Source organism: Pygocentrus nattereri, chromosome 8 (genome assembly GCF_015220715.1).
Source record: "Pygocentrus nattereri isolate fPygNat1 chromosome 8, fPygNat1.pri, whole genome shotgun sequence".
Taxonomy (NCBI): Eukaryota; Metazoa; Chordata; class Actinopteri; order Characiformes; family Serrasalmidae; genus Pygocentrus; species Pygocentrus nattereri.
In genome coordinates this window covers 7,451,599-7,478,387 of record NC_051218.1, presented here as the reverse complement: position 1 = coordinate 7,478,387, position 26,789 = coordinate 7,451,599, and the positions used below count along the sequence as shown (strand labels likewise).

The 26,789-nt window shown below is 40.7% G+C and overlaps 1 protein-coding gene across 2 annotated transcripts in view; it reads left to right on the top strand.

The window, feature by feature from the left end:
* Nucleotides 1–26,789, top strand: part of LOC108443060 (INSC spindle orientation adaptor protein) — a 68,861-nt gene that overhangs the window by 21,970 nt on the left and 20,102 nt on the right. For both annotated transcript variants that reach the window (XM_037540427.1, XM_037540428.1), the window contains exon 2: nucleotides 4,526–4,617. In XM_037540427.1, coding sequence (XP_037396324.1) covers nucleotides 4,562–4,617 — 56 coding nt within the window. In that variant the 5' untranslated portion in view covers nucleotides 4,526–4,561. The remainder of the gene's footprint in view (nucleotides 1–4,525; nucleotides 4,618–26,789) is intronic.

Genomic DNA, 26,789 nt, shown 5'->3' with positions numbered 1-26,789 from the left:
ACACTTGCTGATACTAGATCTAATGCTAAAGATAACTCTAGAAGCATTACAATGCTAGAGTATACACTTGCTGATACTAGATCTAATGTTAAAGATAACTCTAGAAGCATTATAACACTAGAGTATACACTTGCTGATACTAGATCTAATGCTAAAGATAACTCTAGAACTCACACTGTAGAAAAGGTTGGAGCTAACACTAGAGCACTAGAGAACACTAGTCAGTGCAATGTCAAGTTCTGAGGGGGATTTGTCATCTTTACAAGGTCTTTTAGCAAACCTCAGTGATTTCAGTGTTAATTTCTTTAATCGCAAATGCGACAAAACCATCTTACTGTACAGCCCTGCTAAAGCTGGAAAATTCCAATGGATACTGCAGGATCTCACTAGCGCATATCACAAACACCGTGAATCAAGGCCAGCAAGGAAATGAGCATTCACACCACTTTAGTAATAAACGCTCTTGACTGTTAGCATTCTGCTAAAGTGTTGAATTATATGGGCAGTAATGAGGAGAAGCCAGAGTGCAGTATTCCACATAATGCCAGCTCACTGATGATGGGCTCTCAGTGAGATGGTTCTCAGTGGCTCTTGACATCATTTTAGCTTCTCCTCTACAGTGTGGGAGTTCATGCTGGGGGGCGGGGAAACGGCTCTCCAGTCAGTCCCCCCTTTTAAAGGAAAAGCTCTCCCGATAAAAATGCAGATTTAAGCTTTTAGGTGGGCTTTACGTGGTGAAAGTTTCATGCAACTATTTACAGGCCATGAGTTGCATGAAACAAAACTTCTGGGAAACTTTACAATTATATAAGATAATTAAAATAATAAATCGCATGCAGTATGGTGGAGTTTGATCACTCCACCATAATTGTAGAAAGTTCTAGATGTTCTCCACGTTCACACTGTTTTAGAATGCTGTCCTAATCCACATTGTTCTCATACATTCATGCTGTTCCGGAATGATCCCTCCATTCACATGGTTCTAGAATGTTCTCCTCCATTTACACCTTTGTATAATGGTCTGTCTCATTCATGCTGTTCTCATCCACACATGTCTAGAATGTTCCTGCCAATTCATACTGTTCTAGAATGTTCTCCACAGAATGTTCTCCGTTTTCTTCCTTTTTAAAACCGTTCTAGAATGTTACCTCCCATTTGTGCTGATCAAAAATGACATGCACAAAACACCATAGTTCTAGACTGTTCTCCCTCATTCACACAGTTCTAGAAGTGTCCCACATATTCACACTGTCCTAATCATTCTATTCTAGAATGTCCTCCCCATTCCCACTGTTCTAGAATATCCTTCTCAGATCACACAGTTCTAGAACGCTCTCCTCAAATCACATATTCCAAAATTTTCTCCCCCATTCAGGCTATTCCCAAATGCTCTATCCCTCTCGCACTGTTCTGTAATGTTCTCCTCAGATCCAGCTACACACAGTACATGCCATCCAAACCCGCAGTCCTGCACTGAACCCTCATTAGATGATTTATTAACTACATGAATCATTTATTGGTTTCAGTGGAGATTATGGAGCTTAGCTGGTGGCTCCAGGATGCGTTTAGGGAGAGGGAGAACCTGATGACCACTGGCTCTGATTTAAGCTCTGAGAACCAAAAACAGAAGAGCAGAGAACGTGACTCAGTGGAGAAAATTAATATACAGTGCTATTTAGCTCAGAATGTGCTTTAATCTGTGTCCAGACTAAACAGGTCTTAGTGTGTTACGTGCTTCGCTTCCATCTGTTTGTTTATGTGTAATTCAGCCACATGCGTGAGCTTGGTCCGGAACACTGTCCAGCAGCGCAGAGCGTCCAGCGGAGCTCTAATCAACTGCACTGCAGGATGTCATTATCTAAATGGATTACAGTGGCACCGTACTCAGGGTTAAAATGGAATGGTCTAAATTGGATGCATCAATAAAGAACGCTGAATGAAGTTTTCAAGCACTTAGGAACGTTACCCACTGCCTGGACCGACGTGTAGAGTCACTAGATGGCAGCCAGCCAATAAATGAGAAGATAAGAAATATTCTATTGGCTCACTTCAGCTCTGGCTATTTAAAAGGGAAGTTTATTGATAATGAAATTACTTTGGGGGGAAGAAAAATCAGACAAGAAGAAGCTTTTGGATGCAGATCAATAGAGGACACTGATTTTTGCGTTAGATTGGAGAACCAATTACAGTCTCCAGCCACTGTAACTTATGAGCAGAGTTTGTAGTTGTGCTGTAGTTCTATGAAGTATATGTATAAAGTAAGGTTCCTTCAAAGCAACTGCGGATGAACCAACTTTATAAAAGGTATGATTACAATGTTTATGGATGTACATTGTCACTGTCGAGAGTGAGTGTGAGTAATGTTGGACCTTTTTGATTTCATTCATGATGAAATCTTGCAGCTGAAGTTTTCAAATTATGTAAATAATTTATTTATAATAATATATAATATATAATAATATAATAATATACATTAAAAAATTTAAATAATAATAATAATATATACATTTACACCAATCAGGCATAACATTCTGACCACCTCCTTATTTCTACGCTCGTTGTCCATTTGATCAGCTCCACTTAGTGTATAGCTGCACTTTGTAGTTCTACAGTTACAGACTGTAGTCCATCTGTTTCTCCTATACTTTCTTACCCTGTTCTTCAGTGGTCAGGACCCCCATGGACCCTCACAGAGCAGGTATTATTTGGGCAGTGGATCATTCTCAGCACTGCAGTAACACTGATGTGGTGGTGGTGTGTTAGTGTGTTGTGCTGGTATGAGTGGATCAGACACAGCAGTGCTGCTGGACTTTTTAAACACTGTGTCCACTCCCTGTCCACTCTATTAGACACTCCTACCTCATCGGTCCACCTTCTAAATGTAAAGTCAGAGATGACAGCTCATCTGCTGCTGCACAGTTTGTGTTGGTCATCCTCTAGTCCTTCATCAGTGGTCACAGGACGCTGTTGGATATTTTTGGTTGGTGGACTATTTTTAATCCAGCAGCAAATCTGAGGTGTTTAACAACAATAGGGCAGATGTGGGCTGGAGGTTAGGGAACCAGCCCTGTGACCGGAAGGTTGCCGATTCGATCCCCTTGGCTGACAGACTGTGACTGAAGTGCCCTTGAGCAAGGCACCTAATCTCCAATTGCTCCCCAGGTGCCGTGGATAGGGTTGCCCACTGCTCCGGGCAAGTGTGCTCACTGCCCCCTAGTGTGTGTGTTCACTAGCGTGCATGTATGTGGGTGTTTCACTGCACGGATGGGTTAAATGCAGAGGTCTAATTTCAATCTAATTTCGCACACAGTGACAAATGGTTGTTAAATCTAAAAAAAATCTAAATGTTTAAAAACTCGAGCAGCACTGCTGTGTCTGATCCACTCAGACAAGCGCAACACACACTAGCATACCCCCCACCACGTCAGTGTTACTACAGTGCTGAGAATGACCCACCACCCAAATAGTATCTGCTCTGTGAGGGTCCATGGGGATCCTGAACAATAACTTTTTAAGAGTGTAGCTACTGTTGCAAAGTTTTGCTGATATAACCAACAGCACGACCTTTCACACATATACAAAAAAATATCATTTGAAATCTATAACTGACTCTAAATGTAGGTATTGTGATATAAACCGAGTCTGTTCTACAGTTTCTCATTAGACTGAATGAATAACCGGCTCTAAATGTAGGTATTGTGATATAAACTGAGTCTGTTCTACAGTTTCTCATTAGACTGAATGAATAACTGACTCTAAATGTAGGTATTGTGATATAAACTGAGTCCGTTCTACAGTTTCTCATTAGACTGAATGAATAACCGACTCTAAATGTAGGTATTGTGATATAAACTGAGTCTGTTCTACAGTTTCTCATTAGACTGAATGAATAACTGATTCTAAATGTAGGTATTGTGATATAAACCGAGTCTGTTCTACAGTTTCTCATTAGACTGAATGAATAACCGACTCTAAATGTAGGTATTGTGATATAAACCGAGTCTGTTCTACAGTTTCTCATTAGGCTGAATGAATAACCGACTCTAAATGTAGGTATTGTGATATAAACCGAGTCTGTTCTACAGTTTCTCATTAGACTGAATGAATAACCGACTCTAAATGTAGGTATTGTGATATAAACCGAGTCTGTTCTACAGTTTCTCATTAGGCTGAATGAATAACCGACTCTAAATGTAGGTATTGTGATATAAACCGAGTCTGTTCTACAGTTTCTCATTAGACTGAATGAATAACCGACTCTAAATGTAGGTATTGTGATATAAACCGAGTCTGTTCTACAGTTTGTCATTAGGCTGAATGAATAACAGACTCTAAATGTGATATGATATACACTGAGTCTGTTCTAGGTTGAATGGGATTTTTACCGGCGTTCTGTAAAGCTCAACGTCTCAACAGTAGCTTGAAGGGCAAGTTTGTGGGTGGAACCTGGAGAGCTTAGTTGCTTGTTGGAGATAAATAAGGTTCATTGAGTTGACTTGTTTTTGCTGATACTCTGTCCCTGCAGGCCTGCTGCTGTTGCTATGTGTCAGTGGGGTGTAGAATGGCGGCTCCACAGAACTCCAGAAGCAGCAGCTCTTCCTTATCTACGGCCAAGAGGTGCGTCAACACTCCTTTCTTCAGTCTGTGCATATCTGAGGATATCAGCTCAATTATCTTGAGTTTTTCTGAGCCTCTCCTGAGGCTTTAGGTTTATATTTGTGTCCTGCAGAGCAGTCCTGGTCAGTGAGCTGCTGGGTTGGATCATCTGCGGCTCCGGCTGCAGGGGAAGGTTTCCGGTGTGTGTGCTAATCTGCAGTGATGGAGGCTGATGGGTGTCATGTTGATGTTGCTGTTTCTCCTCTTCAGCGTGGAGAGGCTCAATCACACACTCGCGTGTTTGTGTTGTTATTCGGCTCGCTCGCTCGGCCCGTCTGCGATTGGGGCCGGGGCGGCTCTCGGAGCGCTGATGCTCAAATTAGACAGGAAATGTTCCCGTTCTGATTATACCTGCTCCAGTTCTCCTGCAAAAAATTCCAGCAGCACAGGAAAAAAAACTTTACGTTTCAGTTTGTTGTGACATACACATACACATGCATATGGATATACGGATACATGTACTGCTGTTATATACTGTGAATGTGTTTAATTCACAGCATGCTGCATTCTGTTTATATACACACTCAATATGTAGGCACTCAAGAGTTTGGAATCACTTCCAACAAATGTTATTTTAAATATAATAGTAACCTGTGCAACATAGATTTGAATCTTATAAACTTGATACCAAAAGATATTTTTAATATTTTTAATTTTATTTCATATTTCAAGAATATTTAAAAATATTCTAAAGATTTATTCTGTAAATTCTACACTATAATTATCCATGTTAATATCACGGATGTTAACTTTATTATAAGTGTTCTCACAGCTTTCTCAGACATTTCAGATTTTTTTTGTTCAAGTTTCTTTGCTACATCATTTTTTACTGTATCAGCATTCACTCAGGAATGGAGCACCTATTCTTGGAATTCCTCATTCCTGGTGTGATTGTGGGAATGGGTTTGGCTTAAACATGGAAATAGGTGTGCCGTAACCAAATGGCAACAACATCTACATTTAAGCGAGATTAGTGTGACCTTGGAATTTAGTGTAATTATGGAAATGGCTTTAGCATAACAATGAAAGCAGGTGTAGTGTAACTATGGAAAGGGTGTAGTGTAAATATGGAAATGGGTGTAGTGTAAATATGGAAATGGGTGTAGTGTAACTATGGAAAAGGGTGTAGTGTAAATATTGAAATGGGTGTAGTGTAAATATGGAAATGGGTGTAGTGTAACTATGGAAAAGGGTGTAGTGTAAATATGGAAATGGGTGTAGTGTAAATATGGAAAAGGGTGTAGTGTAAATATGGAAATGGGTGTAGTGTAAATATGGAAATGGGTGTAGTGTAACTATGGAAAAGGCTGTAATGTAAATATTGAAATGGCTGTAGTATAAATATTGAAATGGATGTCGTGTAATTATGGAAGTGGGTGTAGTGTAAATATTGAAATGGGTGTAGTGTAATTATGGAAGTGGGTGTAGTGTAAATATTGAAATGGGTGTAGTGTAAATATTGAAATAGATGTAGTGTAATTATGGAAATGGGTGCAGTGTAATTATAGAAATGGGGTGTAGAGTAACTGTGGAAATGGGTGTAGTGTAACTATGGAAATGGGAGTAGTGTAACCATGCATGGGTGTGGCGTAACCATGGAAGTGGGGGTGGCAACCATGGAAAATGGGGAGTGCAGTCATGGAAATGGTTGTAACATAACCACATAAATGTATGTAGAGTAACCACGGAAATAGGTTTAGTGTAACTATGGAAATGGGTGTAATGTAAATATGGAAAAATCTGTAACATAACCATGGAAACGGGTGTAGCATAACCAAGGAGGGAGTGTAGCCACTGCTCCATGTAGTTTTTTGTGTAAGTATAGTAGCTGTTTATCAACCATGTCCATGTTATAATTATATTACTATCTCACGGATGATGAGAGCTTTTCAGCACAAACAGACCTGCACTAGACGTTTTAGATTTCATACTCAAACTCTAGGTCAGTTTAACTGGGATGTTTGGGGGAGGGGTGTGCCCCCCATGTCCAGTGGAAACGTTGTGTGTACAGGGTGTATGGGTGTATATGGTGTGGTTCGTCTGGTAGAGTATTCCAGTAGCGTGTATCTGCTGCTGAATCGTGAGAGAAACATCTGGGCCTCAGCTGCAGCTCCATTCCTCAGCCCAACCCCAGGGCTTTTTTTAGACTCAGACTATGAGACTGGAACGCTCCTCCACTGGCTTCTGGACTTCCTCAGCAGTGCGGCAGGGCTGAGACGGGGTGTAGAGTTAAATGGCGGTTACACTCAGGTGGTGACACACCCTCATCTCTCAGACGGCCCTTTAACTTTTACCAGGTCCATTTTCACTCCTTTAAAATCAGCTTCAACGCTTCAGGCTGTGTCAGTGAAGCACATTCAGCTGATACCGTCACCCTTCTGGCTGACAAATCTCAGAAATATTCAGACGCTCTTCATTCTGTCCGTCACCCTTCTGGCTGACAATTCTCAGAAATATTCAGACGCTCTTCACTCTGTCCAGCTCTAACTTTCCTCCAGAAATGAAGGCAGCAGGCAGACCTGTATCTGGCCAGCGTGTGAGGATTTCACCGCCGTATTTAAGATGAATTATTAAAAACTCTCTGTAACTGATTTTCTTTGACCTTTTCAGAAATTTTTTTTCTTGAAATGTAGGATTTTCTCAGAACATGAAGCGTCTATAGGTCAGGCGTGAGTTCAGTTCCTCTGAGAGTGAGGTTATGTGGGTTAACCCCCCCGAGTGTCTGCCATTTGGCTGTGGAAATGCTTTATGGTGCAACATCAGGGCTGCTGAGGTCATCAGTCACAGAATTTATAAGTCTGAGTGAGGCTCCATCCACCTGCAGATGAAAGGTCCCAAACTCTGCACTCTTCAAAAATGATGGTTCTTTCAAGGGTTCTTTAGTAAAGACGGTGGTCCTATGTAGAACCAAGAACACTCAAAGAACCCTTTGCATGCTTTGCGTGGTGAAATGGTTCTTCAGATTGATAGAGAATGTGTTCTACATGGTTCTATATGGCACCAACAAGGGACATTATAATGTCAAGCTTGTTATAATAGTAGAACCCTTTTTGGTGCTATATAGAATCATTTTATCACCTAAAAAGATGGTTCTTTAAGGGCTCTTTAGTAAAGAAAATGGTTCTATATGAAACCATTAACACTCACTAAACCACTTGCATGATTAAAGGGTTCTTTGCATTGTGAAAATGTTCTTCAGATTGATGGAGAGTCTGTTTTATATGGTTCTATATCAAACCATTTTGAACGGGGTTCTATATAGCACCAAAGAGGGTTCTGCTATTGTTACAGGTTTAATATTATAATAAAAGAAGAACCCTTTTTGCTATATATATATATATATATATATATATATATATATATATATATATATATATAACCACGGTCTCCATCAATCTGAAGAATAATTTCACCACGCAAAGAGTCATTTAAGCATGCAGATGGTTCTTTGAGTGCGCATGGATCTAAACAGAACCATTGTCTTTACTGAAGAACTATTAAAGAACCATCTTTTTATGAGTGTATTTTTTTCTTATCCTTCTTTATTTTGTCCACTTACGTAATATACGCATGACGTGTTTGTAAGTATTTAAATCTGGAAACAACAGAAACGTTGAATTATTTAAAACAATAACGTGTAAAATGAAGATGAAATATTACAGATTTTGCACAATTTCAGTCACTGTTCAAATTTAAAGGATCCATATCAATTAAAGCTGATTTTTTAAAAACTGAAACAGTTTAATGTAGAAAGTAAACATTGCATGTTTCCAAATATACACTTCACTCTCCAGCTCAAAGAGTCCAGATATGGAAACTAATGTGATGTCACCAAAACCACCATACCTGGCTATTAGCCAACATCAGTTTAGCCCTGCCCACTCACACTGAAGTTATAAGGAGTGTTTCAGCCTGGACTTCTTTTTGAATGAGGCACAATATAGGGCAGCCAATCAGAATAGAGCTCATTTACATATACACTCTCAGAAATAAAGGCACTAAACTGCCTGGTCACTGGGGTGGAACCCTCAAGGCTCCATCTCAGTACCTTTAGTCAGGGAACATAACTGAACCATAATCCACTGAAATGATGTGTTCTAAGCTGTACTGACTCCACACACCCCGCCTCGCCTCCAGGCTTTTATTCTACTGATCTGAAGCTACAAATACCAACTTAACTTTTCACCTGGAAAAAATGATTTAAGCTTCACAGTCAGACCTTAAAACCACCGTTGGAGCTTTGAGGGAACATTTACACTGTTTGTACCTCGATGAACGAGAAATGTACCTGAACAGAACCTTCATTTCTAACAGGGTATCATGGTAACAATATGCGACGGTTAACTGTGAGGGATAAAGAGAGGCTGGAAAATGATCATGTACACATGCAATATGACAGTTTGTGGTACGTTAACCCACAAAAAAGTTCAGGCAAAAAAATAAAAGGCAAGAAAAACGAGCAAAAATCGAAACACATTCACTAGGGCTTTCAGACCTTTGGACCTTACTCTATGTAAATAACCTCTGCTCTGATTGGCTGCCCTGTATTGCGTCTCATTCAAAAGCAGTCCAGCCTGAAACACTAACTTGAGTGTAGGGTTAGGGTTAGTGTAGGCCAATTAGGTGGATATATGTAAATTAGTTGGTTTTTGTAACATCACAAAACAATGAATTCAAAAAGGGCTGTTTTGTTTAGCTTAATTTCCTTATATATATACATATATACATATATACATATATATATATATATATATATATATATATATATATATATATATATATATATATATATATATATATATATACATCCATATTTATTTTTCTCCCAGCTCTGACTGGTCAGTATGTTTTGAAAGGTTTTATTTGTTTTTCCTTAATATTTGCCCTTTAAATCATTGCATTCACCTGGAGTCTAATACTACAGTGTCTACACTGAAGGTGCTACACTTAAGAAGCTATTATCTCCTGAGGAAGCTGCTTTCAGGTCAGTGTCCACTGAGGAGCTTCTCTGCTGGACAAGGTGATCAGCGCACCGTCTGGAAATAATAACACCATGCTGAAAGAAAATTAGAGACAACACAGGAAGCCAGTCTCTGTTTAGAGATGCAGAGCAGAGACGCCCACTGAGAAGGACTCTATGTAGAAACGTCAACAAACCCACAAAACAGGGGTTCAGAGGAAATAAGAGAAACAGAATCAAACGCAGATTTATAGATGCTGGAATGTTTTACACAACAAACACAAAACAGACGTTTCAGAAAAATAAAAACCTGCAAAGCCAAACAAACCGATATTCTGAACAGCAGGACTGAACTGCGTCCTCTACAGGTCAGGAGAGCTTTAAAGGTCACTTTCATCTAGATACCGTGTTTCTAGAAGAATGTACTCACTTTTGAAGCTTATATTAACAGAAGCTCTGATGTTGTCATGACAACTGCAGGGTGGGGGAAATACTTAACTCCTAAAGACACTTAATAATAATATGCAATAATAATAACAATAATAACAACCACAACAACAATAATAATAATCATAACGATTATTATTATTAATGTTGTTGTTATAATAGCTGAACTTTTTAAAGAGATGGTTCTGCACAGGTTCTTTAGTAAAGCCAATATTTCTGTGTAGAACCATTTCGTACTTACAGTAAAATGGTTCTTCTGATTTAATGAATATGTTGTATATAGTTCTATTTTTAGAAAGGTTCTAGATAGAAACATCTACAAGACATTCTCCATCAATCTGAAGAGCCAAATCATAATGCAAACAACTGTTTAACCATGCAAAAAGTTTTTGGAATGTTCATACATGAGTGGTCAATACAGAACCTTTTTCTTTACTAAAGAACCCTTGAAGAACCCTCTTTTTCATGAATGTACCATTTAGTTATGTCTGAAATATTTATTAAAGCTTCGATTAAATTATTATTATTTGTATAGGAACAAATATAAATAAATGCATTTTAAAAATATATTTAACAAATACATTTTAGCCATTTTCATACAAATATAACCACATTTGATGCAAATGATGCAAATCATGTAAATCATACTTTAAAGGAAAATAGTATAAATACGACAAGTCAAATGTTGAAACTGAGAAATTTTATTGTTTTTTGAAAAATATCTGCCCATTTTGAATTTGATGCCAGCAACACGTTCCAAAAAGGTTGGGACGGGGTCGTGTTTACCGCTTTGCTTCATCACCTGAGGAGGAACTGAGGAGACGTTGCTGTAGTTCTGAAAGTGAAATGTTTTCCGATTTGGTTTGATGCAGGATTTCAGCTGCTCATCAGTTTCAGGAGCTCATTTGTTGTATTTTTCATTTCATAATGCACCAAGTGTTCTCAGTGTTGAGCGGTCTGGACTGCAGGCAGGCCAGTTTAGCACCCAGACTCTTTTAACATAGAGCTATGCTGCTGTAATACATGCAGAATGTGGTTTGACATCGTCTTGCTGAAATAATCAAGGCCTTTCCTGAAAAAGACGTCGTCTGGACGGCAGCATATGTTACCGAAACATGTTTATATAATTCAGCATTAATGGGGCCTTCACAGCACGTCACCCCTGATATGTCCATTAATGCCCCCCTAAACCATCATGAATACAGGCTTTTGAACTGTGCACTGATAACATAACCATGTAGGTAAATGGGCAAATATTTTTCAAAAAACAATAAAAGCTCTCATTTTTAACATTTGATTTGTTGTCTTTGTGCTATTTTCAATTAAATACAGGGTTTAAATGATTTGCACACCACTGCATTTTGTTTTTTTCTTTTCATTTTGCACAGCGTCCCAACTTTTTTTGGGAAGCATGGTTGTATATTTATACGTACTTATACAATAAATACATTAGGAAGATGTTTTTCTTCCACGTGGTGGAGGTGCAGTGTTGGAGCTGAAGTGTGTGGATGCTCTCTGCACGGCTGGCTGCCTGTCTCAGCTCCAGGTGGAGCTCTAACGGAACGATGTTGGGATGTATTGTTGTAAGGGGGGGCTCAGACTGTCCCGCTGCAGTGGGCTCTGCGCTCCGTGGAGCGTGAACTCCCCTCTCTGATACACAATTAGCGTTCTCCGCCCAGCGAACTCACGTCGCGCTCCAATTTCGACAGGTGTTCCTGCGCGCTCGGCCGAGCGCCCATCTGTTTACCTTCACCGCCTCCCTCTGTCCCCCCTGGACACATTCCTGCTGCGCTCCCTCTGACTGCACAGCACACAAACACAAACACTGTTCAGCTCTGCCTCCACTGGCATCACACACACGGGCCTGTGAAAAAGTTTAGGCACCCCCTGGGTCAGATTTCATGATTTTCTAAGAGTGTAAATAAGTTACTCATCCTCTACAGAGATGCACCTTTGCACACTTTAATGCATGATTACTGTTTATTTACTGAATTTAACATACTGGGACAAAAAAATGTCATGGCACACTTTACTGGATTTCGAGGCCGGGTTTTTTGCTGATTTTTATGCCAATTTCATTTTTGAAACCTGAGGCTCACACTGTAAGGCCTGGGTGAGCAAGCAAGTACATTTATAGCACTTTCTACTAATCAATCAGTCAATCAATCAATTAATCAAATTAGCCTTTAATTAAACTCAGAGCACACTGAGGGTGACCCTCATTTGCAATGGAGCCGAGCATTACAGCACAAAACAAGGTACTGAAAAGAGTAAATGCACGTATAATGAGATAAAGCATAAGGATATAACTGTAACAGCTCAGTGCAAAATACAGGCACTTTAAAACAATAAAAAATAAACAAAAAAGTCACACTATAAATAACATTATTTACACTATAACGAGCCAAACTGACATTCGAACTTCTCACATGAAAAAGATTAAAAACTCTTAAAAAGTTGACTCTTCAAGGGTTCTTTAGTAAAGAAAGTGGTTCTGTTGCACGATTAAAGGGTTCTTTCCATGGTGAAACGGTTCTTCAGATTGGTGTATGGTTCTACACAACAGCAAAAAGAGTTGTATACAAGCTTAACATTGTAACGCCCTCTTACCCTAGAATCCTGTAAATCTTTCAGTTTCACTTTAAAGGAAATTAAAAGGAGCTCAAAGAATTAAAAATTATTCTAAGTATTATTAGGTGTAAATTTTGGGGGTTATGGTTTGGAACAGACTCCGCCCAATAGAAAGAGCTGTATAAATGATGAATGTGTATATATTTAGTTTATTACTGTCTCTATTAATGTTCTGGGTTTAAATTAGATCAGAACACAATCAGTGTGAATCTCTAAGATCTGAATATTTCACTGTATTTTAAAATGATTTTTATTGCGGGCAGCAGTTAGAGGTAACTAACCCTAAGCCTAATCCTAACAATCACCCTGGCACTAATCCTAACCTTAACCTCAACTCCAAACCTAATCCGAACCCTCACCCTGTCCCTAATCCTAAACCTAACCCTAAACTCAACCCCAAACCTAATCCGAACCCGAACCCTGGCCCTAACCTATTCCTAATCCTAATTGTAACCTCAACCCAAAACCTAATTCTAGCCCTCACCCTGGCCCTAACCTAATCCAAATCCTAAACTCAACCCAAAACCTAATCCTAACCCTCACCCTGGCCCTAATCCTAATCTCAACCCCAAACCTAATGACAGTCATTAATAAAGTGATAGTGATTGTGTTGATGTTCATTCTAACCTGCTGCTGTAGTGTTTCTGATATACGTATCTACTCAAATCTGGGTGGTCCCACCCATGAGATGCTTTTCCAGTGCGTACTATCAGCCCCTCCCTGAGAGTCGAACGCTCTGCGGCGTTCCTGTGTGACCCACAAAGCTCAGGAAGATGGCAGGGAATAACGATGACACGTTAACGTTGACGTGCTGGCAGCAGATGAGAAACAGCAGCTCTGTTTGGACGGCGAGTGACTCAGAGAGCATAACGTCCTCACTTTGAGCTCCGCATGAATAATACACAGCTCTGTTTTAGGGACAGATCATGTAACAGCGCAGCATGACTGACGGCCTCGGAGCCAATCGCAGCACAGACGCAAACTTTTCTCAGAGTGAGTCAACAGAACCGGCAGCCGGCACCTTTCTTCTTATTCCAGACACGTTCATGAAGACGACACCGAGCTGATCGAGCCAACAGAACAGCAGCCGTTCCTCGCCCTGAATTATTGATACGCGAAAGAGCTGCGTGCTTGGTGACTTTACGCGTGGAGCTTCATAGAACCAATCTCTTTCTGTATATTACAAAAATGTTGACGAACAGAGATGAGAAAACTACACCCCTAAACAGACGGTACTTTAAGGGTTCTTTAGTAAGGAAATCTGTTCTATAAAGAAAAAAAGAGGCAAAATAAACAACCTCATTTACACTTAATGAGCCAAACTGACATTTAAATTTCTTCTTACACTCTTAAAAATGATTCTTCAACATGGTTCTTCAGAGGTTCTTTATTAAACAAAAGAAGAACCATCAACACTCAAAGAGCCCTTTGCATGATTAAAGTGTTCATTGCATCATGAAAGTGTTCTTCAGAATGTGCTGTAGATCTTTTGGAATATATAGCACCCAAAAGGGTTTTACAGAGTCAAGCTTGCAACCATAGCAGAACCATTTTTGGTGCTATATAGAACGCGTTTCAAAAAGGTTATGTATAGAACCATCTACTGCACGTTCTCCATCAATCTGAAAACCCATTTCACCCTGCAAAGCTCTATTAATCACGCAAGGCTTTGTTTGAGTTTCATGGTTCTATGTAGAACCATTTTCTTTACTAAAGAACCCCTGAAGAACCATCTTTTTAGGAATGAACACTGGCTTGGGGAGTCATGCTGCTGCACAAAGACTGACTCAATAGATGAGCCTATTTATAGTTTTTACAGGTGCTGATTGGCACCAGCTCCAAATTCATACGCATGTTGTTTCCAGTCTCTGGGGCAATGGAGTGGCCAGCCATAACTTGACCATTAGCTTGTCCTCAGGACTGTTCTGGCCTTTAAGCATAATTGAAGGCAGCCCCCTTTCTCTGGGAATGCTTTCTTTTACAGTCTGGTATATAAACGAGGTACAAACTCCAAAGTATAAGATAATTATGCTATACGTTGAGCTCATATACACTTTTTATAGAATGGATAGTTCCAGTCCTTAAATCTGATTGGCTCTTTTCACACAGGGTAAGACAAGTTCTGTTATTGCCTTACGGACTGTTACTGACCTCAGAAATGCAGGCGCTCGTATCACTTCAGCACCACAGAAAGGTGAGTCACTTTATCTTTGTCATAGTTTCCAAGATTGAAACTGGAGGATGTTGGAGAACCAAACACACAATATGGGAGTCCAAACTAAATAAAAGATATAAATGATTCGTGAAAAATTCACAGTAACGTCTATAGAGTGATAAACTGATGGAGGTGAAAATAACTACACCCAAAACGCTGGATTTGCCATATTAGCTGGAGATGTTGAAGCAGCTCAGTAACAATAAACAAAAAGCTGAACATGCACACATACAGTTCTTAGTGCCACTGCAGACGTTTAACTCAAACACCAGCTCCAGTGAACACCTGCTCCCTGCTGAGCTCATGCTCTCTCAGATAATGACGGCTTTTAGGGAGAAGATGGAAACTGTTCCTCTGAAAGCGGCTGAAGCAGCGACTTTAAAGCACAAACTGCAGGCTAACGTTAGTCGGCAGCGCTGAAACACAGACATAGAGGTTCTTTTACTCCATAAAGTTTATTCCTTTATTAATCACACAAACCCATTTCTCTTCTGCTTATCATCAGCTGACACACCACTGAAACTAAGATGAGGGTGTTGCTTTAGTGGAAACAGCGTCACCTGCAACAAGAACGTCCAGCAGAGAAAATGCAGAAATGTGAAAAAGGCCTACTGGCTGAGCCGTGTTCAAAGCTGCTGTAGAATACACAGTATATGCACACCTATGACCACCCCACAGCAACTGAACTGTATCACTGCGTCACCTCATGAAGACTCATTGTGCTGTTAATAACAACTTTGACTCTAATGCTGCTCACATGATGCACTGAGTGCCCGGTTCTGTTTAAACTGAGGGGATGAGAAACAGTTTACAGCTGACAGTGTTTGTACTAGTCCCTTCACTCATGTGCTACACTGACGCACAGCCAGGGCAACCTAGCATTACTTTACTCTGGAAGAAGATGTATATGTAATTCCCAAAGTGCTAAATTTCCTTTGGGACCAATAATGTATCTATCTATCTATCTATCTATCTATCTATCTATCTATCTATCTATCTATCTATCTATCTATCTATCTATCTATCTATCTATCTATCTATAAGCGTAGAAACAAGAAGGTGCTCATAATGTTATGTCTGATCGGTATATATATATATATATATATATATATATATATATATATATTTATACACCAATCAGACATAACATTATGACCACCTCCTTGTTTCTACACACATTGTCCATATTATCAGCTCCACTTAATGTATAGGTGTAATTTGTAGTTATACAGTTGCAGACTGGACAGACAGGACCCCCATGGACCCTCATAGAGCAGGTACTATTTGGGTGGTGGATCACACTCAGGTGTGTTAGCATTTGTTGTGCTGGTGAAAGTGGATCAGACACAGCAGTGCTGCTGGAGTTTTAAACCCGCCACCCAAGTAGTGCCTGCTCTGTAATGGTGTGTATATATATATATATATATATATATATATATATATATATATATATATATATATATTCGCTCATTCATCCAAATCCAGATATTTATTGCATATTCTGCACTCGTTTCACTCCATCATGTGTCTGCGCTCTGTGTAGTTCTGTATACTGTGCTGCCGTTGTGGGTTTGGAGCCTGAACAGCTGCTTTGTGTTGCAATGTATACAGGTTATATTCAGGAATGACAATTATGACCACTTGACACAGCAAAAAAAGAAAAGAAAAAGGGAGGGGCAGAGCGATTGTCATAGCTGTGGGAATCACAGTAATCAGTCCTTAACTATGATCCTATTTAGTCCTCTGTAATTCATGCAGGAGTGCTAGAAGGTCCCTGTAGTTGTTCTCCGTGAAGAAAAGTCCCACAGAGTGTGGCGAGGTTGACGCTGTCCTCCGTGGCTCTATCAATGTTTCTCTCACAGATAATGAACAGACTGTACGGGAGTGTGGAGGAGTGTTCCCTGACGGAACTCAGTGACACTTCACCATATCAGTCAGCATCACTATCACTTATTTACCTGGAATATATTTCACTAAACAAAAGCTGGATTTCTCTGCTCCTCTGTTTGGCTCTGTAGAGCAGAATGCATCACCTTTAGCTCTTCAGCCTGGACTATAAGAAGCATTGCAGGTCTTCACTTGGCTAACTGTTCACAATGCTATAGATCATTTTCATTCTTCCGTGTTCATTAAAGAGTAAATAGTAGCATTAAACGGCTTCCGTTCCCACTGTAAACAAGGTCTCATACTGCCTGAAATCATTGCTGTGTTCCTCATGCACCAATAACTCAACTAAACAGCCTCACCTGAGTTTCCACTCCATCAAGTTTAAAGATGTTCAGCTTCAGCTGAAAAGCTCTGCTCATCATGTGTCACATTTAATGAGGCAACCAATAAAAAAAGAGTAACACTGAGCTGTAGAGTGAATACGGGCTGTACAGCAGGACAGATTTATCAAATCAAATCAAATTTATTTGTGGCGCTTTTTACAACGGATGTTGTCACAAAGCAGCTTCACAGAATTCCAGTAAAGACAAAGTTTTAACATGAATGTAAAAACCCCCAGGTGAGCAGGCCAGGGGTGACAGTGGCAAGGAGAAACTCCCTCAGAGCTGAGGAAGAAACCTTGGGAGGAACCAAGGTTCACAAGGGGGGGACCTCTCCGCCTCTGGTCAAACTACCTACAGAGTTATTATACTACTAATATTAATAGCAGTAGTATTAGTAGTTGTAATAGGTAGGAGTCTATGAAATCTTCAATCTAGGGTGGGCAGCTAGACCAAGGCAAGTGGTGGTAGCTGGTGGCGTGGGCAGCTGGTCTGAAGTGGGTAGCAGGAGAGCTCAACAGTCAGTCGTCCATCAGTGGCGGTCGTTTACTCAGAAAAAGGTAGTGAGATGGAATGAAATCACAATTGCGATTAAAATGTTCAAAGACAGATAATCATTCACTAGTGTGTTTACAGTCCTAGAGATGGTCGTCACAGAGGTTTGATTATTAACCCTGAGAAACTCCTCTCCGCTGCAGCTCGGTGATCAGTAACTGTATTGTAGTAATACAACGCTGAGTCTCTGAGCTGGTTGTGGTGTTCAGGGCGCTGGAGTGGCTCCGTTGTTTGCTGCAGTGTACTATGTTTTACACAGGTAGGTGAAGGTGGTGTTAGGAGTCTTGCCCAAGGACTCTTATTGGTATAGTGTTGGGGGCTTGTCCAAGCGGGGGATTGAACCCCAGTCTACAGCGTAGAAGGCAGAGGTGTTATCCACTACACTAACCAACCACAACAGCCACATCAGACTAGCCTTTCTGCTCATGTTAGAGGAGCTACCAGACATGCCGTTTGCTCTTCTATTAACCGAGCTGAAGGCCGAAGGACGTTTGTTGAGAGATGCTGAAAATCGCCGGCCCTCCATTGCCGCTCTGCTGAATGGTGCAGGTGGAGGTTTTATTTCAATTTTATTACATTTTAATATTACTTTATAAATTACCAAGTCAATTATGTCTTTTATTGAGTAACATTACCCTACTTACAGGGGAATTCCACCAATTTTTAAAATCCCCCCATATTTGAGTGTGTGAGGTGTAATCAGAGAGATTCGGAGCAGTTTGGTGTGAAGTGGTTCAGATGTCTTTACAGTGGTGGTGATAGGAACCAAGCGTCGCCATGACTACAACACAGATATAGACATTCATTTACTATCCAGAACCACCAGAGAACCTACACGAGTTTATATGGAATATTGATGATAGAAAATAGTGGAAAATCTGGAATAATACGTTTTCTTTGGGGACTATTTTGCCACACAGCGCCCTGCATGTCTCCCTCCACCATGAATGGAGTTGAAGTTCTCTAAACTATCATAAAACAGCGTCTCAGTCATCAGGCAGTGAATTCAGAACCATTTCGTGTAGGAACTTTCTGTGAGGAGCTTTTAGAGGTGGACGTCTGGTTCCTATCACCATCACTGTGAACAGTTCTGACTCAGTAAGTTCATCTAGAACAGAGCGTTTCACACCAAACCGCTCTGAACCGCTCTGTTTACATCTTAACCACTTAATGAACTGATGGTTTTAAAGAGTGAGTATAAGCTTCTGGATTCTGCTGCATCACGACTGGACAATCAGCACTGAATCACTGCCATTACCACAAATTTGATGTGCATTTACTTAATGGAAACATATCACTGGTTATCATCTCAGGTGGATGGATTTCTGTCTTTCTAATTTGGTGATACAACCAAGTGATTGGGGGGGGAGGCACAGCGCTGAAGCTTGTGATCCAAATGATGAACTTCCCGCTCTTACACAGTGTAACGCTGGGGAGCAAGGAGGCGGACGCATACACTAAGATAAGCGAGGTTTTTTTGGGCAAATCCAGGGTCACGGTCAAGACAGTCCAGGTTCAGGTAGCCAATACGAAGAGCAGGAGGGACAGACATAATGAAAAAGAAACACAGGAAAAACAGAGTATGAAGACCAGAGGAATGAACACCAAACAAAACAATTCAGACCATATATCAAACATGCAAACACTCAAACATGAATTATATCAAACAAAGACCAGCACAGGCCAGGGCCAAACACAGGCGGAAAACAGGTGGGAAAAATCAGGGGCGGAGTCACTAAACAAGGGGGCTGGACTAAAGACCAAAACAAAGAAAACATGTGGACTAGACCAAAACACTAACGGAGTTTGAGTTTGTGAGACAGGACTGGGAGGGGCCAATCGTGACACACAGGAATTCTGAAAAATGGGTGGAGTTTCCCTTTAAAACTTTTCAGAAAAGCAACAATTAAAATTACTCTTCGTGATTTGAATATCACCCTCTTTCAAATTTGCAATTTGGAGTTAAAAGCTCTGAATCTTTGAGCCCTGCTCTGGCGCTGGTCCTGATGTTGGTCAGATCAGTGTAGTGTTGGTTAGTGAGGAAAACAGGCCGTTCTCTGGACTGGAGCAGTAGCAGAGCTCTCTCAGCCTCTCTGGGTAAACAGCTCCCGAGAGACACCGAGAGCAGCTCATCTTTCCTGCAAACACTCGCCAATAAAGGCCTTGTGCTTGCTGACCTCTCGGCGCTCGGCTACGTAAATATTTGTCATTTCCTCGGCTCGAGAGCGGCTATTTCATCCCCTCCCATAAAACAAAGCTATTATGGTGATTATTCCATTCAGCTGAGGGCCTTCTCTCCGCTATTGTTATTGCAAGTAGAAATTGAGAGATTTGGTGCTGGAGCTTTGTTGAGCTCCTCCAATGGGCCTATAATGTTTACATATAAATATGTATATAGAGACCAGCATTACAATAATACAGCATAATTCCCTGAGTGCACCATTCATCTTTATGAAAGCTGCAGGACAATGGAAAAGTTTGTTTAAACAAACAGAGAGAGAGAGAGAGACAGAGAAAGAGACAGAGAGAGATAGGGACAGATAGAGAGAGAGAGAGAGAGAGAGAGAGAGAGAGAGAAAGAGACAGAGAGAGATAGGGACAGAAAGAGAGAGAGAGAGAGAGAGAGAGACAGACAGAGAGAGACAGAGAGAAAGAGAGCAAGAGAGAGAGACAGAGAGTGAAAGAGACATGAAAAGAGAGTTAAATTAAATTAAAAATTAGAATTAAAAATTTTTAATTAAAAATGTAAATTTGATGGTTTTAAAGAGTGAGTATAAGCTGCTAAATTCTGCTGCATCATGTCTGGACTGAATCACTGCCATTACCACAAATTTGACGTGTTTTTACTTAATGGGAACATATCACTGGTTATCATCTCAGCTGGATGGATTTCTGTCTTTCTAATTTGGTGACAAACGAGTGGTGGGTGCATGTGTGGGGGAGCATAGCGCTGCAGCTTGTGATCCAAATGATGGCCAATTAAGGGACAGCAAAATTCCCCGCTTCCCTCTTAGCCGGGCCATGCCACTGATTAGCTGCCATTGACTCTGCGTGGGAGGAAGGCACCCTCATTGTGGGGATTATCCGACCTGCTGCTTACCTTGCTGCTCTTTCTGCGAGCGCTCCTGACCTGTACGTGTCTACTGACCCCGCGGGCTATTAGCACGGTGGTCTCTGCCGCAGGGCCAGCTCTCTGACGCTAATTGGCCCCCACTTGTGACAGACATCATCAGCGTTCATGTATTTATCACGCCGGCATGTGCCTTAACCTGCTCGGATGACTGTTCTGGGCTTTTATGACTCTGTTTTAGTTTCAGAATGAAAACCTCGTTGCATGTCTTCCGTCTTCTCTGAAGCATCTAAAGTGATGTCTTGTTTTTGCTGTTCTTACTCACAGACTTAATTTTAAAGGTCATACACGCTACATTGTCATCTTCAAAGGTTCTTTAGTAAAGACAGTAGTTCCATATGAACTTGCTTAAATGGTTCGTCAGACTGATGAAGAAGGTGTTGGGTCTATTTAGCACCAAAAAGGATTCTTCTATTGTTACAAGATTGTGACATCGTAGGAATAGCAGAACCCTTTTGATGCTCTACAGAACCATTTTCATGGTGCTATATAGAACCATTTTTGGTGCAATATAGAACTTCCTTCAATCTGAAGAACCATTTCAACATGCACAGAACCGTTTATACATGTAAAAGGTTCTTTCAGTGTTCATTACTAATAAACACTTGAAGAACCATCTAAGAGATGAATCGGAAATGTAGCATAAAGACCCTTTAAAATGAAAGAATCAGTGAGTAAGAACAATGAGTGTTCATGGTTCTACATAGAACCGTTGTGTTTGCTAAAGAACCCTTGAAGCCACATCTTTATGAATAGTGTAGAATTAAACGTGTTTTTTTGTTGCTGTGCCTTTAAGACTGATTTATGTAAATTAGCTCTATTCTGATTGGCTTAATTGATTATGAATTTATTTAATTTACTTTGATTATTCTTATTGGTCAAAGAATGTTGGAGATGGAGCTGCCGGATAGAAGGAGAAGAGGTAGATCTCAGAGAAGGTTTATGGATGTAGTGAAGGTGGACATGGAGATGGTTGGTGTGAAAGTAGAGGAGGCAATGGATAGGGCAAGATGGAGGCAGATGATCCGCTGTGGCGATCCCTAAAAGGAGCAGCTGAAAGAAGAAGAAGAAGAAGAAGCTCTATTCTGATTGGCTGTGCCTGGTTCAGAAAAGCAGTCCAGGCTGAAAGACTCCTTATAAGTGTGAGTGGGTGGGGCTAAACTGCTGTAGGTGAATGTATGTGGGTGAATGATTTGTGACATCACAAAAACAGTGAATTCAAAATGGGAAGCTTAGTTTCCATAAATAAATAAAGATTATGTCAATAATCTAATCAACACATTTACATGTACTTGAAAGATAATGGGGGAACTCCAGGTCTACATGAGTCAGACAGTAATCAGATAATGGGGAAACTCCAGGTCTACATGAGTCAGACAGTAATCAGATAATGGGGAAACTCCAGGTCTACATGAGTCAGACAGTAATCAGATAATGGGGAAACTCCAGGTCTACGTGAATCAGACAGTAATCAGATAATGGGGACACTCCAGGTCTACATGAGTCAGACAGTAATCGGATAATGGGGACACTCCAGGTCTACATGAGTCAGACAGTAATCAGATAATAGGGAAACTCCAGGTCTACATGAGTGAGACAGTAATCAGGTAATGGGGAAACTCCAGGTCTACAGGAATCAGACAGTAATCAGATAATGGGGAAACTCCAGGTCTACATGAATCAGACAGTAATCAGATAATGGGGAAACTCCAGGTCTACAGGAGTCAGACTGTAATCAGATAATGGGGAAACTCCAGGTCTACATGAGTCAGACAGTAATCAGATAATGGGGAAACTCCAGGTCTACATGAGTCAGACAGTAATCAGATAATGGGGAAACTCCAGGTCTACAGGAGTCAGACTGTAATCAGATAATGGGGAAACTCCAGGTCTACAGGAGTCAGACTGTAATCAGATAATGGGGAAACTCCAGGTCTACATGAGTCAGACAGTAATCAGATAATGGGGAAACTCCAGGTCTACATGAGTCAGACAGTAATCAGATTTCTGCTTTACAACCAGCCAATAAACTTGTAACGTAACGTTAATGTAACGTAAAACTCAAACTTCATACTATGGTGTTTTTTAAACATTGTCCTTCTTTACCTGAAAATCAGTGTAAGAGTTTACAGCACTGCGAAATTGGATTACTGAGCTAAAATTCTGCCTCCTTAACGGATTTCTTAATCGGATATATAGATTGGTGTGTGGTTTTTACATGACCATTTGAATAATCGGATGTAGAAATCGGATGATTATGATCAGATTATTGAGTGCATGTATATGCTCACTGTTATGAAACTTTGTGAAACTAAAAATATGTACAAGCTACATCAGACTCTTAAATTCCAAAAAGTGAGGGAATCCCAAATTTCTGGCCCAAATTTGATTTTCTTAACAAATCAGATTCTTTTGTTTGGCTGTTCAGATTATCTTTTAAATGTGATCTGTATGCGACATGAGTCTGAACAGATCAGCTCCTAAACTGACCCGCGTAAGCGTCACGCTGCTTCGTGGCTCATCCAGAGGTAAACAATCACGACTGCCAACGAACGCCAGTCGCTCCCGGAGGATCAGCTTCATCTTCACCAGCATCAGAGGAACCATCGTGAAGCTTCATTGACTGACAGCTGGGCTCATCACCCAGAATGTGTTGAAGCCGTAAAATGGGCACGGTCACTTCTTCAGTTGGTGTCCTCGGGTTCTTTAAACTTTGTTTTCAGACTTTTAACTGTTCTGACGCTGCGGCCTCGTTCTCCTACGGCTGCGATCGGACATTTCTTTCAAAATCTCTTCGAACACGGACCGGTTGAGATTTGAGGTCTCTCTTAATTGTTTGGTACAGAAACATTAGCCTAAATGTTTCGGAGTCTCAGCGGCATGAAATTATGACGACTGTTGAGTCTGATTGACGTGGCATGAATTCTGATCTGGCTGTTCAGACCGAGTTGCACTGCTGCAGATCGGATATGGATCAGATTTCAGTACCACATATGAAAGCGTCTCAACTGAATTGGAACAGAAAATATCAGATTCAGTGTGTTTATGCTGAGGAGGTTCAGGAGAAACATCTCAGAAACCAGTGATGCTTCATTAATATAATACTGAGATCTGCTTTATTTCTCTTTCCTCTGGGATGTAAGTTTTACATGATATGAAGCCTTAAAGGTCTTTGATGAATGTCAGTGAATTCAGCTGCCAAAGAGGTGTGATGCTGCAGAACCACTTTCACTTCCATAAAGAATCACAGAAGAAATAATGTGTGAGAACCTTAAAATCTCAGTCTTATTACACACTGAGGCATATTTTTTAGTAACTACAGGGTCTTCAGTGCAGACTGGCTGAGCTGTTCTTAGATCATAGACGTATGGAATAAAACTTTAGGCCCAGGCCGTTTAAGGGGTTAAGATAACTCTGTATAACGTCAATGTTCTGCATCAATTATTTGAACCATTTAGGAACCTGTATTCTGTGTTCTGTATAGGTTCAGCAGGCAGAGCTTGATTGTTTACAAATTATTTGATGGTACACTAACAATGGAGGCTGTATTATTCCACCACACGCAAGTACTTTCCATCAGCCTGTGCTTTTATCCATTTATTTGATAAGCCCAAGCGTTCATGCATGGAATTCCCCAGAGCAGAGCTCAGCATCACACAGCGGCTCTTTCACTGTCCTGTTGCGGCTCCACAGCTGAATCAGATTTGTAGGTAAAAATGAAATAATCCTCCTTTACAGTAAAATAAAGACTTTCACACTCAATTAAATATATTGGTGACATTTTATCTTGAGACTTCATTTTTAGATGAAATGAAGGATTAGGATTAGGTTTTGGGTTCAGGTTAAGGTTAGGATTAGGCCCAGCGTGAGGGTTAGGATTAGGTTTTGGGTTGAGTTTAAGGTTAGGGTTAGGATTAGGCCCAGCGTGAGGGTTAGGATTAGGTTTTGGGTTGAGTTTAAGGTTAGGGTTAGGATTAGGCCCAGCGTGAAGGTTAGGATTAGGTCATCGTCTCTGACAGGAACAGCTAAACTGTCTGAACGACAGCATGAAGTGCAGCAGCTTCTCTGAGTCACTCACTGAAAAACTAAACCTTAAACCTGTCCAAACTCTCCAAACTTCGGATATTGTACTTTCTGAGCGTCATTGTCCTTATATGGCCATGCATGGGTGTAATATCCTGTCCACCGAGGGGGCGGATGAGGTCATCACCATGGACACTGCGGCTTTATGGGCTCTTGTGTTTTGAGTGTAAGGTGCCATATAGATCGCAGTGCTTTTTCCTGAGGGTGAGTTAGTTTGGATGAGCTGGCAGGTGAGAGCGGGAATCCTCCTTAAATCCGCTTCATTAAGTCTCAGCGTTACGGAGGAAATCTCCTCCCTGAGCCGCTCAGTTAGGGTTCACCGCAGGCCTGAACAATGACCATATGACCACAGACCTCTGTGCTTTCATAAAGCCTTTGACTGACCTTGTGCACTTATTGATCTGCTGATATTTACATCAGTATTATGTCTGTTGATTCTGAGCCTCACTCTCTGACCGAGGGGGTTATAGGAGTGACCTCCTATATTATCACTGTCTTGCTGTGTTATTTAAATGTAATAGCATAATTCCATTAAAGAAGTACATCTGAGTTTTGTTACATTTGACTCGCCTGTTTGCCCTTTGTGTCAATGTTTTCATGTCAAAAAGCGTTAAGTGCTCAAATATAATGTGTCTTAATGAACGTCACACTTTTTGTGTCATACATTTTTGCACAATTTGTGTCCTGTTTTGTGAAGTTTGTGTTAATTATTTCTGTTAATTATTCAAATCATAAAGTGGTCTGAATTGAAAGTTTACAGTCTGCACTTTCCTCACTGTTTCTCCGCTGGTTTCGATGAGAAAAAGCTATTTAAAATGACTGCATTACACTGGTGGAAATAAACGTACCATGCAGGCACATGATTCATTCATCAAGGTACAAACAATATAAGTGTACCCTCAAAGGTTCTACAGTGGTTTTAAGGTCTGACTGTGAAGCTTAAATCAGTTTTCCCAGGTGAAAAGTTGGTATTTGAACCTTTTCATAACCGAATGTTTTAAAACTGAACAGTAGAATAAAAGCCTGGAGGCGAGGCGGGGTGAGTGGAGTCAGTACAGCTTAGAACAGATCATTTCAGTGGATTATGGCTCAGTTATGATCCCTGACTAAAGGGACTGAGATGTACCCCTGAGGGTACCACCCCAGTGACAGTGTTGTACCTTTTTTCTGAGAGTGTTACTGACCAAGTTATATTTAGTCATCTCTCTTCCAGCTATAATGTACATGTATATGTATAAAGTTGCTATGGAAGCTAATAGAACTCTCAAGGTAATTTTGGACCATTTCTATTTTTCCGTTTGTTATGCAATTAGCATTTTAACACAATGCAAAGGGTAACTGGAGTTTTCAAATTATGCATAAAAGAGAAAAGCAGAAAACACCCAACTGTATCTATTTGAGTGGGTTTAACTAAAGATAAATAAAACACACACACACACACACACACACATGCACACATGCACCTCCTAAGCCGCCCTCTAAGCCCTCAGGGTCGCGGGGGGCGCTGGAGCCTATCCCAGCTGTCATTAGGTGGAAGGCAGGATACACCCTGGACAGGTCGCCAGTCCATCGCAGGGCAGACAGACAGACACAGACAGTCACTTACATCCAGGGGCAATTTAGCACGTCCAAACAGCCTGACTGCATGTTTTTGGACTGTGGGACGTAACCAGAGAACCCAAAGGAAACCCACCCAGACACGGGGAGAACATGCAAACTCCACATGCCGGGGCATCAAACCCAGGCTCTTCTTGCTGTGAGGTGACAGTACCACCCACTGTGCCACTGTTAAACAAAATAAAATACAGTATAAAATATAACATATGCAATAACTTTTGCACAGGA